The sequence below is a fragment of the Nestor notabilis genome, unplaced genomic scaffold, assembly GCF_000696875.1.
Source record: "Nestor notabilis isolate BGI_N333 unplaced genomic scaffold, ASM69687v1 scaffold31599, whole genome shotgun sequence".
In the NCBI taxonomy this organism is placed as follows: Eukaryota; Metazoa; Chordata; class Aves; order Psittaciformes; family Psittacidae; genus Nestor; species Nestor notabilis.
The window spans coordinates 3,892-16,847 of NW_009942876.1; the positions used below are offsets into that span (position 1 = coordinate 3,892).

General features: G+C 45.5%; 1 protein-coding gene across 1 annotated transcript; it reads left to right on the top strand.

Moving 5' to 3' along the window:
* The first annotated feature begins 1,274 nt into the window (after positions 1-1,274).
* DRAXIN (dorsal inhibitory axon guidance protein) lies at positions 1,275-6,951 on the top strand. Its single transcript, XM_010021619.1, has 6 exons — positions 1,275-1,731; positions 3,104-3,291; positions 3,819-3,930; positions 4,277-4,366; positions 4,613-4,702; positions 6,839-6,951. The coding sequence occupies exons 1-6, from the start codon at positions 1,275-1,277 to the stop codon at positions 6,949-6,951; spliced, it is 1,050 nt and encodes a 349-aa protein (XP_010019921.1).
* The last annotated feature ends 6,005 nt before the right edge of the window (positions 6,952-12,956 follow it).

The window sequence follows — 12,956 nt, forward strand, 5'->3', positions numbered from 1 at the left end:
CTGGTCAAGCAGCAAGGAAGCACAACCCACTGTAACTATGGAGCAAAGTGGTTCACCTGGTGAACAGGCAGGTGGAAATCCAGTGCAACTGGATGCTGGGGTGCAGGAATGATGTGGAGGAGGTTGAGTGAAGAGCTGTGGCTGTAACTGTGTGATAGACTTTCTCAAATGTAAGCATAGGTTTGGTTTTCTGACAGTCACAGGGAACTCTGGCTTTAAGCTGCTCAGATTGAGAGGGACAGTCTAAGAAAGGTGCTGCAAACTGAAAGGCTGCACTGGAAATGCTGAAGATGCTTTTCTCCTTTTTGTGGGAAAGGATGGTGGAGAATAACTTAATTAGAGTAATCTCTAACTTCTGCAACGTCCCAAAGCCATGTTTGATAACATAAACACAGGGATGAAGGAAGAGCCTCACAAATATTCCAGTGGAACAGAACGAATGAGAACACTCTGCAGCCACTGCGCTGAGGGACTTGGCCTCAGTGTTCCTTGGGCTTAAATTGCCCTCCCAGTGACAGGCTCACCTTGGTGGGGTGAGGTGAAGTGACCAGTGTAGGGTCAAGGAGGGAAAGTGGGACAAGCTCAGTCTGCCTCCCTGCCCCCTGATCTTCAGGCCGGCAGCCCCTGCTCTGCTGACAACAGATCTGTTTCTCTGTGAGGCATCAGCACAAAATCTCCAGTGTTTTTAATTCCCTTTGACCAGCTTCAGCCACCCTGAAGCAGTATGTGTGTTCACGTACATGTGTCTCTATCTTGAGCTGCTCAGGGCTGTTGCTGGTCCTTCGAGGCTGCCATCTGCTTCCATTTCTGTTCATCTTGATGTCTTCATTGCAAAGACACCAGCAGTGAGGAGGGGTCAGTGCCAGCCAAGCCTGGGATGCCAGCCTGGCAGGAACAGCGCTGGCCAGGCAGCTGGTGCTGTGCTGGAGCTGTGGTCCACAGGAGCCAGTCCCAGCCCCTCAGATGGTGGGCTGTGAATGGGAGGGCAGGGGAGCCGCTAAGGAATCAAAGGGAAGTGTCCTGCTGATTGATGGCCCTCATTTGCACATGAAACTGGGACCCTTCAGTGCTGCAGGCCCTGCACGTGTGTCTCAGCTGCTGTAACCAGGGCTGGGAGAGGAGGTAACCAAGGAGGGAAAAACTCACTTCTAGCTTTGAACACCGTAACTGTTTTCATCGAAGTATCCTCGGTCTGAACCTTGCTTGCCTTTACAGTCCCTAGAGGTTGCTTACTTTATCATTTTTAATTGCAGGAGAGGCAGAGCACCAGGATTATGGCAATTTCTTCCACCTTGTGTCCTTCCCTTTTCCTGTGCGTTCTGGTTCTTTCTGACATCAGCCTTGCAGTCTCCCTGGACTCTGGCACGAAGCTCAAAAATGCTCCAGAGAACAACAACCATCTTCAAAACCAAGATACGTGGCTGCAGCAGCCCAGAAGTGGCCACCACCACAAGCATGGCTTGGCCAAGAAGGAGAGGGTCCATGCCATACCTTCTAAAGGGCAGCCAGATGGGGAAGAGGCCCTCAGAATGGGTAGTGGAGCTCCAGCTGTGGAAGAGCTGGCAGCAGAAGGACAGCCAGCAGCCCTGAAACAGAGCAAGGATGTGTTCCTGGGGTTTGAGCTCCCATATCACGAGAGGGAGAACCAGTCCCCTGGGTCTGAGAGAGGAAAGAAGCAGAACCGAGAACATCGGCGCCACAGCCGCAGGGACAGGCTGAAACATCACCGAGGTATTTGAGCTCCAGGGCTGCTGGGTCACTGGAAATGAGTGCCACTTGTGTGAGGGCAAGAAGATACAGCTGTGGTTGAGCCACATGGGTGTGTGGAGGGTGTGGGATGTCTGCCTGCTCTGGGGAGAAATCTGCCAAACAAAAGAGGCACAAGAAAAAAGGGGAACTCCAGAACCAGAGGTTTTTACTGCTGGCTGCAATGTTGTGGAAATGACCTGGTTTGCCCTACGGGGGAGCTCTGAATGTTCCAAGGTCTTGAGGGGTTGTTTTGGGGTGGCCTGTTTTGGTTTCTTAGCAAATGGTTCAATTTATGAACAAACATGCCCAAGCCGTGCTCAATCACTGACTTCGAAGCATGACCAGAACTAGAAATAATACAAACCACTACTCTGCTTGAAGATCAGTTTCTTCTCATCAGAGCTTGTATTCTTCTATATTTATGTTGAACTACAAAAACTACAAATTTTGCAGAGGTGAAATTGCACTAATTGCTTCAAAATGTTGCTGTGTTTGAGTGGGCCTGGTTTCCTTTGCAGGTGCAGTTGTGGGTGTGTGTCTGTGATACGGTGTGGTGAATCTTTAGTTCTATTAAAGCAGGAGATTTGTGTCAATCTACTATCTGTCGAGCTGGGTGTCAGTATTCTCGAGTTCCAGCTATCACTCCTCCCTGCATCAGTAAGAAGAGCTCTATTGTTTTCTCAGGGGACTGACTAAACAACTTTTGTTAAGCAATGTGGAAGAGTACACAACAAAGCTGGTTTGAAACATCATTTGCAGGCTACAAAACAGGCCTTGTTTCTTTGGTTTAACTTAAGGGCTATATTTAAGCAATACTTTGTAAAAGCAGCGGTTAGGCTCTGAAGATATTCTTGTTTCAAATTAGGTAGGTCCTCACTTAAGCTAACCCACTACTAAAGTCAAATAAGAGTGTGTTCACATGTATTTGCAGCAGCTTAATCCATTGGTTTTAAAATGGTTAATCAGGTACATTTTGTACTCTTGATACCAGAAGAAGAAATTCTTTGCTTCTTGAGCATGAGACAAATGTATCTTCAAAAAGGTATGATCATAGAATCGTAGAATTGTTAGGGTTGGAAAGGGTCTTAAGAACATCTAGTTCCAACCCCCCTGCCATAGGTAGGGACACCTCCCACTAGACCATTATGTATGACTTAAGCATGTAAAAATCAAGATGCATATATTCTGGACCTGAGCTAATAGCACGAGACTGTTTTTTCACACTGGTCTGAACAGGAGTTCAGGGTGGTGGAACACTGATGATGAAATCTGAGTTCCTTTGACTAGAGTCTATGGCACTCAGAGAGAAAAGGGATGAGAAAGCTAGTGCTACTATACCTATTGCCCTCTGCAGGGAAGACTCCTGATGCTGGGCCAAGCTCCCTGTACAAGAAACCTGAAAGCTTTGAGGAACAGTTTCAACACCTGCAGGCAGAGGAAGCTACAAGTCTGACTCCCACCATGCTTCTCATCACCGCACTGGAACTAGCTGTTTCTACAGAAGAGCCTCCTGTTCTCCCAGCCACATCACCACGGTCACAGGTAAAGAGACAGCACTGTACCTCTGATGCAGACAGGTATCTCCTGCAGATAAGGTCCAGTTTCCTTTTTGTTTCCAGTTAGAGGCCAGTGCTTGCTTAACACCAAAGCCCTTGCTCAAAAGCAGCTCTCTGTCTTGGAGACATCTAAACACCTCTTCTTCACAAACATTTCCTTTTATTGCTTCTCTTCCTTGCCCTAATTCTCCCTTAGCTAGTCATCATCTTTCACTTTTAAGGACCAGAGAAGCAGTAGGAGCACTTGGTTGGAGAGGCAGCATGTCCTAATGCTCCTTGCTTGCCTTTTGTCCTCACATAGTGGAAACTTCCCTCTTGGCTTCAGCTACAACAAGGGAAAGCTCTTCCCTTTTGAAAATAAGATGACAAGAATTCCCAGTGGACAAGACAGGGATGGAGGGGGGGAATCATAAAGCCTTTTTAATGTCTAAAAGCATCAGGACAATTTGCAGAGACTTCAGGGTCACTACACAAGTGTAATCTGTTGTCTGTTTGGTTTCTTGTGCTTTGCAGGCTCGCCTCAGGCAAGATGGGGATGTGATGCCCACCCTAGATATGGCACTCTTTGACTGGACAGATTATGAGGATCTCAAACCAGAAATGTGGCCATCTGCTAAAAAGAAAGGTGCTAAACCTCCCCGTCCTCTTTCCCAAAGTTCTTCTGTAAGGCTAATCCCATGGTTAGTGTTCACAGCTGTGCTGAAGGATGTGGGATCATAGTGGTGGGGAAAGAGAGAAAAAGTATAATGCTGATTGTGTTTTGTCCTCAGTTTCAGCATGTTTCTCATTTTGGATGCATAGTCTGAGGGCAGAGGAAGAATGATAGATGGAGGGTTGAGAAATAGGGAGGAGAAGAAGGTTTAGAGTTCAAACTCTGCAAGTTTGAGGCTGTTTTCCCCTGGAACAATATAGTCTCCAAAATAAAAACACTAGCATGAAACTTTCGATTGGGATCTGTTTGTTTTCCACAGAAAAACGCCGCAGTAAAAGCCCCACCAGTGGAAATGAAACAGTGATGGCTGAAGGAGAGCCCTGTGATCATCACCTTGACTGCCTCCCAGGTCAGGATCCGCTTTGTGGAGTCATTTCTCCAAATATGAGGTTGTCTGAAACCCAACCCAGGTTCTAATACAACATCCTGATTTCTAATACTGGTAGGAAGTGGTATGGAGAGGGAAGGACAGAGGCTCTCTAGGTGTGTTGTGGAGACAGGTGATGCCTGTACCATGGAACTGTCATGGGGGTTAGCAGCCCTACAAGGGAAAGGGGATAAATGAGCTGTGCTGAGCCTTGTTTCTGTGTTGCAGGCTCTTGCTGTGACTTGCGTGAGCACCTCTGCAAACCACACAATCGAGGCCTTAACAACAAGTGTTATGATGACTGTATGTGCAGTGAAGGTAAGTTCAGCTCTTCGCTCTCCCCCTTCCAGCTGACTTCATAGTTGGCTATGGTGACTCAGAATAGTGATTTGTACATGAAAAGAGGAGCCAAGCTCTGTTGCTATTAGCCTTTCCCTGCCACTGATCAACAATGTGAGCATTGAGACATCTTGTTTTCCCTCTTGAGAACAAAAATCTTGTTTTCCCTCTTGAGACATCTTGTTTTCCCTCTTGAGAACAAAAATCCCAGTATCTATAACCCTAACAGAAGAAGCCACGGTATAATAACACTTCAATGATGCTTTCAGTTATCACAGGTTATAAGAGCAGTCTACTATCCTTGTTTTGCATGACCTTATGCCTCAGCTTTCCTGAGTTAATTTCAACTGAACTTGTAGCAATTTAGTAGGTGTGGGCAGGACACAGACTTCCGTTTCTTAAACCTATTTTGTGATCGAGGGGTGGACTTAACAATGGACACTATTGCCCAGGTTATTCATGAATGTAAGTAACACTTTTCTTCTTATTACACAGTAGCCCATTATAGACAGTTGCATTATGAAGATGTTGAAAGGCACTCTACTAGTCTGAACATGTTCAGGATCAGGTCCAGGCTAGAACAAAACTCTGGTTACCAAGCTTTGTGACCTGTGTTAGGTACTTAGTAACTCTGACCAGGTCTGTCACCTACTTTTTATCCAGGTAAGCAGACTGCTTTCCTGGAGTTGCAATGTTAAATGACAGTCTTCACCTTGGGTGTTTGATGTAACACTTGAAGGTCCTCATCAGAGATGATGTTCTGATAGATTAGCCTAGGAAAGTGATTCTGCAAGCCTAATGAGGGGTGCCCCTGGCCCTGTTTTATACTTAAGCTAGTTATAAATTGATGCCAAATGTACATCCTCTGTAGCATTAAAAAGGTCCCCAGAGGTAAAGTGTCCAGATAAGACAGACAAGATTCTCAGATAAGAGCAGAGCTCTGATCTTGTGTGCTCTCCTTTTGGGAGGCCTGACTGCCCCAGGGGGATTGGTAATGAGGGGCAGAAACCCAACTTTAAAGTAGTGGGTCGCAGGGTAGCCCAGGGACATGCACTCCAAAAGGCTGCTCAGTGACCTGTGACATTGGCTGGGTCTCCTGTGTACAAGTACTCAAGGACAGTTTATGGGCTGTCTCATTATAAAAGCTATAAATCCTCACCTTCCCCACTCTGGGAGTGCTGGCACTGTTGCTGCTGCAGCCTACTCTGGAGGGAAAAAGAGCTGCAGTTTCCAGGATGACCAAATCAGCTCCTGCCAACCCTAATGACCAGATTGAAAACGGAAAATCTATTGAAAATCTGTTGAATTGCATTTCATAAGGATTATTTACGCAAAGCCTGTACCCTGTCTGGCCCAACTAGCTCCTCATTCTGGTGTAGCAAAGTCAGGCAATAGACACCAAAAGATAAATCAATCAATGCCAGAAATTGATGAGTTACCCTGAGCGGAGGCTCCCATTGCCTTCCACTGCCATGGGAGAATAACTACTCATGTTTTTTACAACTAAAATGCCTTTTATCCCACCTTAATGTTCATTAATTCTGTATCAGATAGCTTCCATCAGACCCTGCACTTCAAGCATCCAAAACAGAAACTGAAGGAGAGTGAGCTTTGGATCAGTCCTCCCAGTAATAATGCTTCCAAACCTTACTTCCCTCCTCTCCTGAAGCTTCAGGGAAATAAATAGCAAGGGGAGCTCCCTTGCCATTGCTGCTGCACATTAAGTCTATAGTAATTTCCCAGTGGAGAGCTCACTTAGACAGTAATGGGAAGTAATAGGGGGAAACCAAGCAGGGCTTCCATAAAATCACTGGAAACAATCCGGATAATTCATTGGCATTTCAAGAAGTCAGTGAAAGCTTCTGCCTGAGCCAGGGCATCCCAAACCAGAGCAGTGAGCCAAGCAGAATAGCAGGGCCCAGAAAGCAGTATGCCCTGTCCATGTGAGGCATTTCTCTGCCACCTCATTCAACACAGCCCAGGCTTCCCAGCCCTGGAACTGTCCCCACTTGCAGCAGGTTCTGTCATGAACTGAGGCCAAGAGTTAATTGTCTGATGTTACTGCTGTAGTGAGCCCTGGTCCTTCCTGCTCACTTACACATGTCTTTTCCATAGGGCTACGCTGTTATGCCAAATTCCACCGGAACCGAAGAGTGACCCGGAGGAAAGGGCGCTGTGTGGAGCCCGAGTCAGCCAACGGAGAGCAGGGATCATTCATTAATGTTTAGGAGGGTGGGATTCCTGCCTGCATGGTCAGGAGCTGGGGACAAGCTGTTTTATACCTAGCAATGGGAATTAGAGGAGAAAAGTCAAGCAAATGACTGAAGCTGCAGGCTTGGAACATGCCACGTTCCAACTAAACTGAAGCTTGTGTTAATTATAAATTGAGTGGCCCGAGGCTTTTCTGCACCAGGACTGCATTCCACCTCCTTTCCCTCAGCACATTCCTGCCATTGAGCTGGGTCCCCCTCTCCTGGTTAGTAAGAAGAGATCATGACTACCATTCTACTACTGGTGGTAAGCTCCTCCTCTCAACAGAGGCAAGATATGACCCATCGTTCAGGTCAAATGGGATATGATATAAGCTTAAACTTTACCCCTTAACTATTACTTGAGAAGAAAGGTAGAGCCTCCTTCAGGATCAGAGGTTCCTAGAGGATAGGAAGCTTGTAGGTGGTGGAATCAAAGACAGGAAACAGGTCATCAGGAAGGTGAAAGGAGTCCTTCTGACAGAGCTCATGCTCTCTTCCTTGTTCACTGCTACAGACAGGTATTCCCTAGCTGTTAAACACTACCTGTTTTCTTTGGGACCATCTGGTCCCACTCCTTTCCTAGCTTCCAGAGAACCACCTGGTTTCTGCAAGGATGTGGCAGGACATCCCAGCCTGCAGCACTCACTCATTTAGTTACCCTGCCAAGTCTGTTCTTTTTAATGATTATTTTTAGGAGCTTTCTGGGGAAGTGATAGTTTTCCTAGTGAGCCAAAAATAAAGGGGTTTGGTAACACGTGATAGGGACAGGCTGTTCCATTGTAGTAAATCCTGTGATATGTTGCATGTGTGTTTCCATGATATGTAAATAAAGATATGATAGATATCTTTTGTGCAACTCTTCTGCTTCTTTGACTGCACCTAAGGATGTGGCAGGAGTCAGAAAGGCCTTTGAGGGAGCTGGCCAGCAGGTAACAGTGATGACTTAAGCTCACACAGAGCCACTTGGTAGCAAAATTTCTCTACCCAAACTGGGGATCCAGTCTTCCCTGTATTCCCACTCAAACTGCAGCCAACAGTCAGTTTCTGCCTGGTGTAGCCATCCAGACATTTAAAACTTCTTTATATTACTGCTTAATTATTGATTTCAGTGATATATTGAAGCAGCACAGGCTACCTGTATTAAACAGGAGTAGTGTTAGTTGCTAAAGATGTTCTTCCCTACTGCTAACACCGCAGCACCCTGGTTTCTGGTGGGAGACAGCTCTGAAGCCTTTTATATTCATGAATCTGGAGATGTACAGCACTTTTTGTAGGAATACAAATATTAATCCTGGTGCTGTGGTCAGAATTCTCTTTATGAGGCTTCTCTGAACTGCCCTGTGCTCCCTTTAGGTAGGCAAATCTCCATTTTGCACTCCTCTTTCTGTTGTAGTGTCACTCTGCATTGTGTGTTCGCTCAAATACTGTTAGCATAATAGTTTATGCCTCTAATACGATGAGTGCCCAGTCTGACTACAGAGCTATGCTATGAATACAATATTAGTTCTGACCCACATACACCTGCAGTGCTTAGAAGGTACACTACAGGAGGAATTTGTAAAGGAGTGTTAAGGCAAAACCTACCACTGGGTTGAACGTAGCTATTTAGATTTCTGCTTACAGTCTTAGCCCAAAAGGCAGGAATAAAGGAAGGTAGTTTGGCTCCAGCTCTGTGCCACGATACAATTTGTTAACCCAGAAAGAGAAAAGCAGCCCCTCCCTCAGCCCAGATGCAGAATAGTGGGTGGTGGTGCCAGTGCTATTGTCAGTGGAAGCATAAAGGGAAAAAGGCTTTAAATGATCACAGTCAATTGCAGAGCTCTCAAACCCTGGTGTGTGTGACACTGATGGGAACCACATGCACAGCACTATCAAAGCCAGGTTCTGATACCACACTGCTTTCCATACAGCGCTGAGATGTGGCTGGAATAGTGCAATTGAAAGAAAGTAGGAAATTTTGCATGGGCCTTTATCCTTGGTGATGCAGGTATTCATTGCCCTGCATACAAAATCTGTGTAGGATCCCAGGCAGTGTTTTGGGCAAGCCTGTGTTGCAAATGATGTGACATACAAGCAGGCTTAAACAGCAAGTCTAAATTTTAAGCCAGAGCTCTTAGACTCCAAAAGGAGACTCGCTTCTTCAGCTCTTTCTTTTTCATCTTTTGGTCTGCTATTAATTCTGAATACAACGAACATGTTGTTCTTAACTGGTGGGATTAGTTCAATGTGTATGGTCAGTGACAATTGATTTATTATTATAAATCAAGTCACATCATTACTGGATCAGTTGTTCACATTGGTGTTGCAAAAAGAGAATCCAGGACCAAAACTCATTCTTCCTGAACCAAGCTGCAATGTTGCAGAGGTGAAGCACAAAGGTGAGCAGTGGCACAGGCATATGCTGCACAACCACAGCAGTGTGAATAGAATCAGGCAACCTGATTTATATATCAGCAGATCAACTACTGACTTTGCAATTGCAGTGCAATAGAAAGCTGTTGAGCAAATAACATATCAAGGTGTGGAATGCAAGACCAACCTACGATATGAAACCCCAGGGCAACATTTGTCCAAGTCCAACCTGATTCTGTGTAGCAAAGTTTTCTAGTGCTTCTCTGTGCTGTCTCAAGGCCATGACAGCATCTGCAGAGTGGTAGGATCACTAGGTAGCATTTAACTTTCCCCTTCCGCCCAGTATCTCCCAGTTACAGTGTAGTCAGTGACAGTTCTGCCTTTGGGGGCATTAGATCTGAACAGGAGAGAGGGAGATGAAAGTCAGGCAAGTCGATATATATGTTCTTCTCAACTGATTGTTTGAGAAATTCAAATTTAGAATTCACACAAGCTCAGCTTCTCTACTGGCACCAGAGAGCTTAACCCAGAGCTCTCTCAAGAGTTTCTATTGTTCTGAAAGGACTTTGGACCAGACCCAAACCACCCATAGCAGGGCTCTGTGGAATAATTTTTCCAGTTAATTGCACGGCATGCATGCAAGAAAGGTGAGTGACAGAGTCCCACCCAAACTCCTGCTCTAGAGCTCCTGCTGTTAGCAGCTTCACAATGAGTCCAAGGGGTGTGCATCATTTTAAAGCAGTTCTCCAAGGGTGAGAATCATTAGACACGGAAAAGAGAGGACAGCGTGCTGATTTGACATAATCATCTCAGCAGCTGCCTGCTCTGCAAATGCAGTTGAATCTTGGGGATGTTGCTGGCAGTTGCCAAAATGATGACTGCAAGAGAGACAAGGAATGGAAGCACAAATTAGAACACTTGGGAATCATTCTGGCTCAGGTCTGTAATAGCCTGCATTCATTTTAGCTTGGGGGTGTTTTTATTGAAACCCTTTCTCCTCCCCCCACCCTCCTGTAATTACCCAGTTGTCAATCCACAGTGTGTGAAAGTGCTTCAATTTCAAACCCAGCCTATACCAAATTGCTCAAGTCCATGCCAGTCACTCTCTGCTACAGAAAGCCTGGAAAAAGCAGAGCTTTCCTATTTTTTTAATCAGAAAATATGAGCTGCTGTTTTCTCGGAATGTTGTGAGAAACCCATTTCTGGTGTGTCAATTCATTTTCCAGAGTCCCTGTGAATCTTGAAGAGTAGTCCCTCAATTATGTCTCAAAGCTCTAAAGAGAGAAGAACAGAGAAGCAGCTCTTCCTTGCTAAGACTGGAAAGGACTTTCAAGTGTGCTTTCAAGACAGCACATTAGTCTAACCCTCTCCATTCCCCAAATCCTCCTATCTGCCATAGCCTGCTTTGCAGTGAAGTGCAGGAGGAGGCTCCCTACCAGCATTACAAAATACCTTCAGTTTCTCCTCCAATCCAAATAATGTTTCTGCTTGCTGATTTCCCACTGGGATTTAAAAGGGAGTTTGTAGAGCCAGGACAAATCCTACATGCCCTTCCTCCCTGCTTATTCAGAAAGGCTCTATTCATAATATACGCATTTGTGCAGACCTGATGCCTTCATTACTCTCAGCTCCATAGCCAGGGGCACAATTCGAAGACACTGGGTGTCACTTGCAGTCTTTAGTTACCTTCAGACTAGACCCCAAGTGAGGGGACAAGAAGGGCAGAACTATGAGGGGTGAGCTTGTCTCCATCCCCACAGGCTAGATAAGGGCAGCAGGAGCAATTGTATCAGCTCCTCTGCTTCCCCACGGAATTGCTATTACCTTACCCACCAAGGGTACAGTGTCCTGGAAACACAAAGGAAAGCATTTCTGCCTTATTAGCCTCACTTTTCTGCTGTCAGGAAGGAAGCCAGCTGTTTGTTAGGTTTTTACTCAGCCTGCACAAGACATTCCACCAATGTAATTGACATAAAGCACCTAATTGCTGGGTATTAGTTGCAGTGAGCTAAACTCACCTGCACTAGTCTTCTAGCCAGGAAAACCTCTGTATCCTGTTTCTAGTCTCCTGGGTTGTCTGCTTCTCCCTGCAGGTCTTCTTTAACTTGGTGCTTACCTTTCTCACCATGTTGATGTTGCTTTGAGTTATCAAGCCTAGGGAAGGGAACAGAGACAGCAGGTTACACAGAGAGACAATTTACAAGGCAGAGATAAAATTTGCAGAGCAGAGATAAAAACCAACCAACCCCCCAGATCAAATAGGTGAGAGAGACGTGCAAATGCATAATGTCTATCACAGCTCTCATTGTTTTCATAGCCATGAGATCATTAAGACATTTCTAAGTCCCTTGAGTCCATGACATGCAAGCCCAGGATATAATAAGCAGGGCTGAATTAATTGCACGATACATTGATGAACAAAATGAAGTAAAGTGCTTTTATTGTACAAGGGGAAAGGAATGCTTTGCACTGAACAGCAGTCACATCAATCCAAATTATGGCTTATGCTGCATAAATGATAATGAGACTCTGCCACACTCAAAGGAGCAAAGATGCCCACATACTGCTGCGTCCAAACAGTGCTGTACTTAAACTGGGACACTGGAATTTGTCTTTATAAAACCAACAGTTCTCCTTTGATAGAAACTTTGGCACCCACGCTTTGCACCCAAGCGCTGAGCCAGCAATATGGCTATTCAAAGTCTCTCATTATCTTTCCCCCCATCATAGGAGTCACATTTTCTTTCTGCCATGTAGGGTAAAATCCAGTCCTTGACATTACTGGGCCCACTAGCATTGATCCCATTTGATGCCACTACTTCTGGGAATAGAGGCAGGGCTTCTTTTCAAGACACAAATGGAAACGAAGTCACAGCTGATGTGTCATGTGGCAATGGATGAGTTATATTGCAGTCGTTCATCTGGTAAAGTGGCACATTCAGACACTCCTAGGAGGAGACTTTTGCCGCCTGTTTTTTTACTGTCATTCTGAGCCATGCAGCCAGTCAGTTTTGTTCTGCTGCTTCCTCTAGTTAGCATTTTCTAGGTTGTTTTGGCATGTAACACTTTGCCTTCGGAGATCTTCAAGTATGCTGTATAGCAGCAGTTCATAGCACTCAGGGACAGGCTAGATAGAGCTGCATTTGTGGCGTGTTTGAGACTTGTGCATAACCTTGCACTGCACTGCTTAGACTGGAAATGAGACTGAAGGATGACTCACTCATACATTTCCACATTCAGCTTCTGCAATGAACTTCCGACTCCTGGCTCATTCCTTAGAGGCCTCATCTTTTCTGCAAGAATACATGATGACAAGAAAGCAACTGATCCAGTAAAATATTGTAGTCTTACACTGCAGGTAAAGCATACACTGGGAAAGGAAGGGAGGATTTGAGAGGTGTCATCCTGACTTCTTGGCTCTGTTAGTTCATTTGCCACACCTGGGGAGAAGACTGCTATTATGAACTGGACAGGAAATGGTAAGTTACAGCTGTACTGTGTGGGGCTGGGGTGATGATGTATCAGCTTCCCTAGCTCTGAAATCAAACAAGCTTTCTTTCAGATTGAGAGATGGAGAACTCGTGATTTCTTTCAGGCTTTTAGGCAGAGTTCAGTCATTGAGTTGTAGG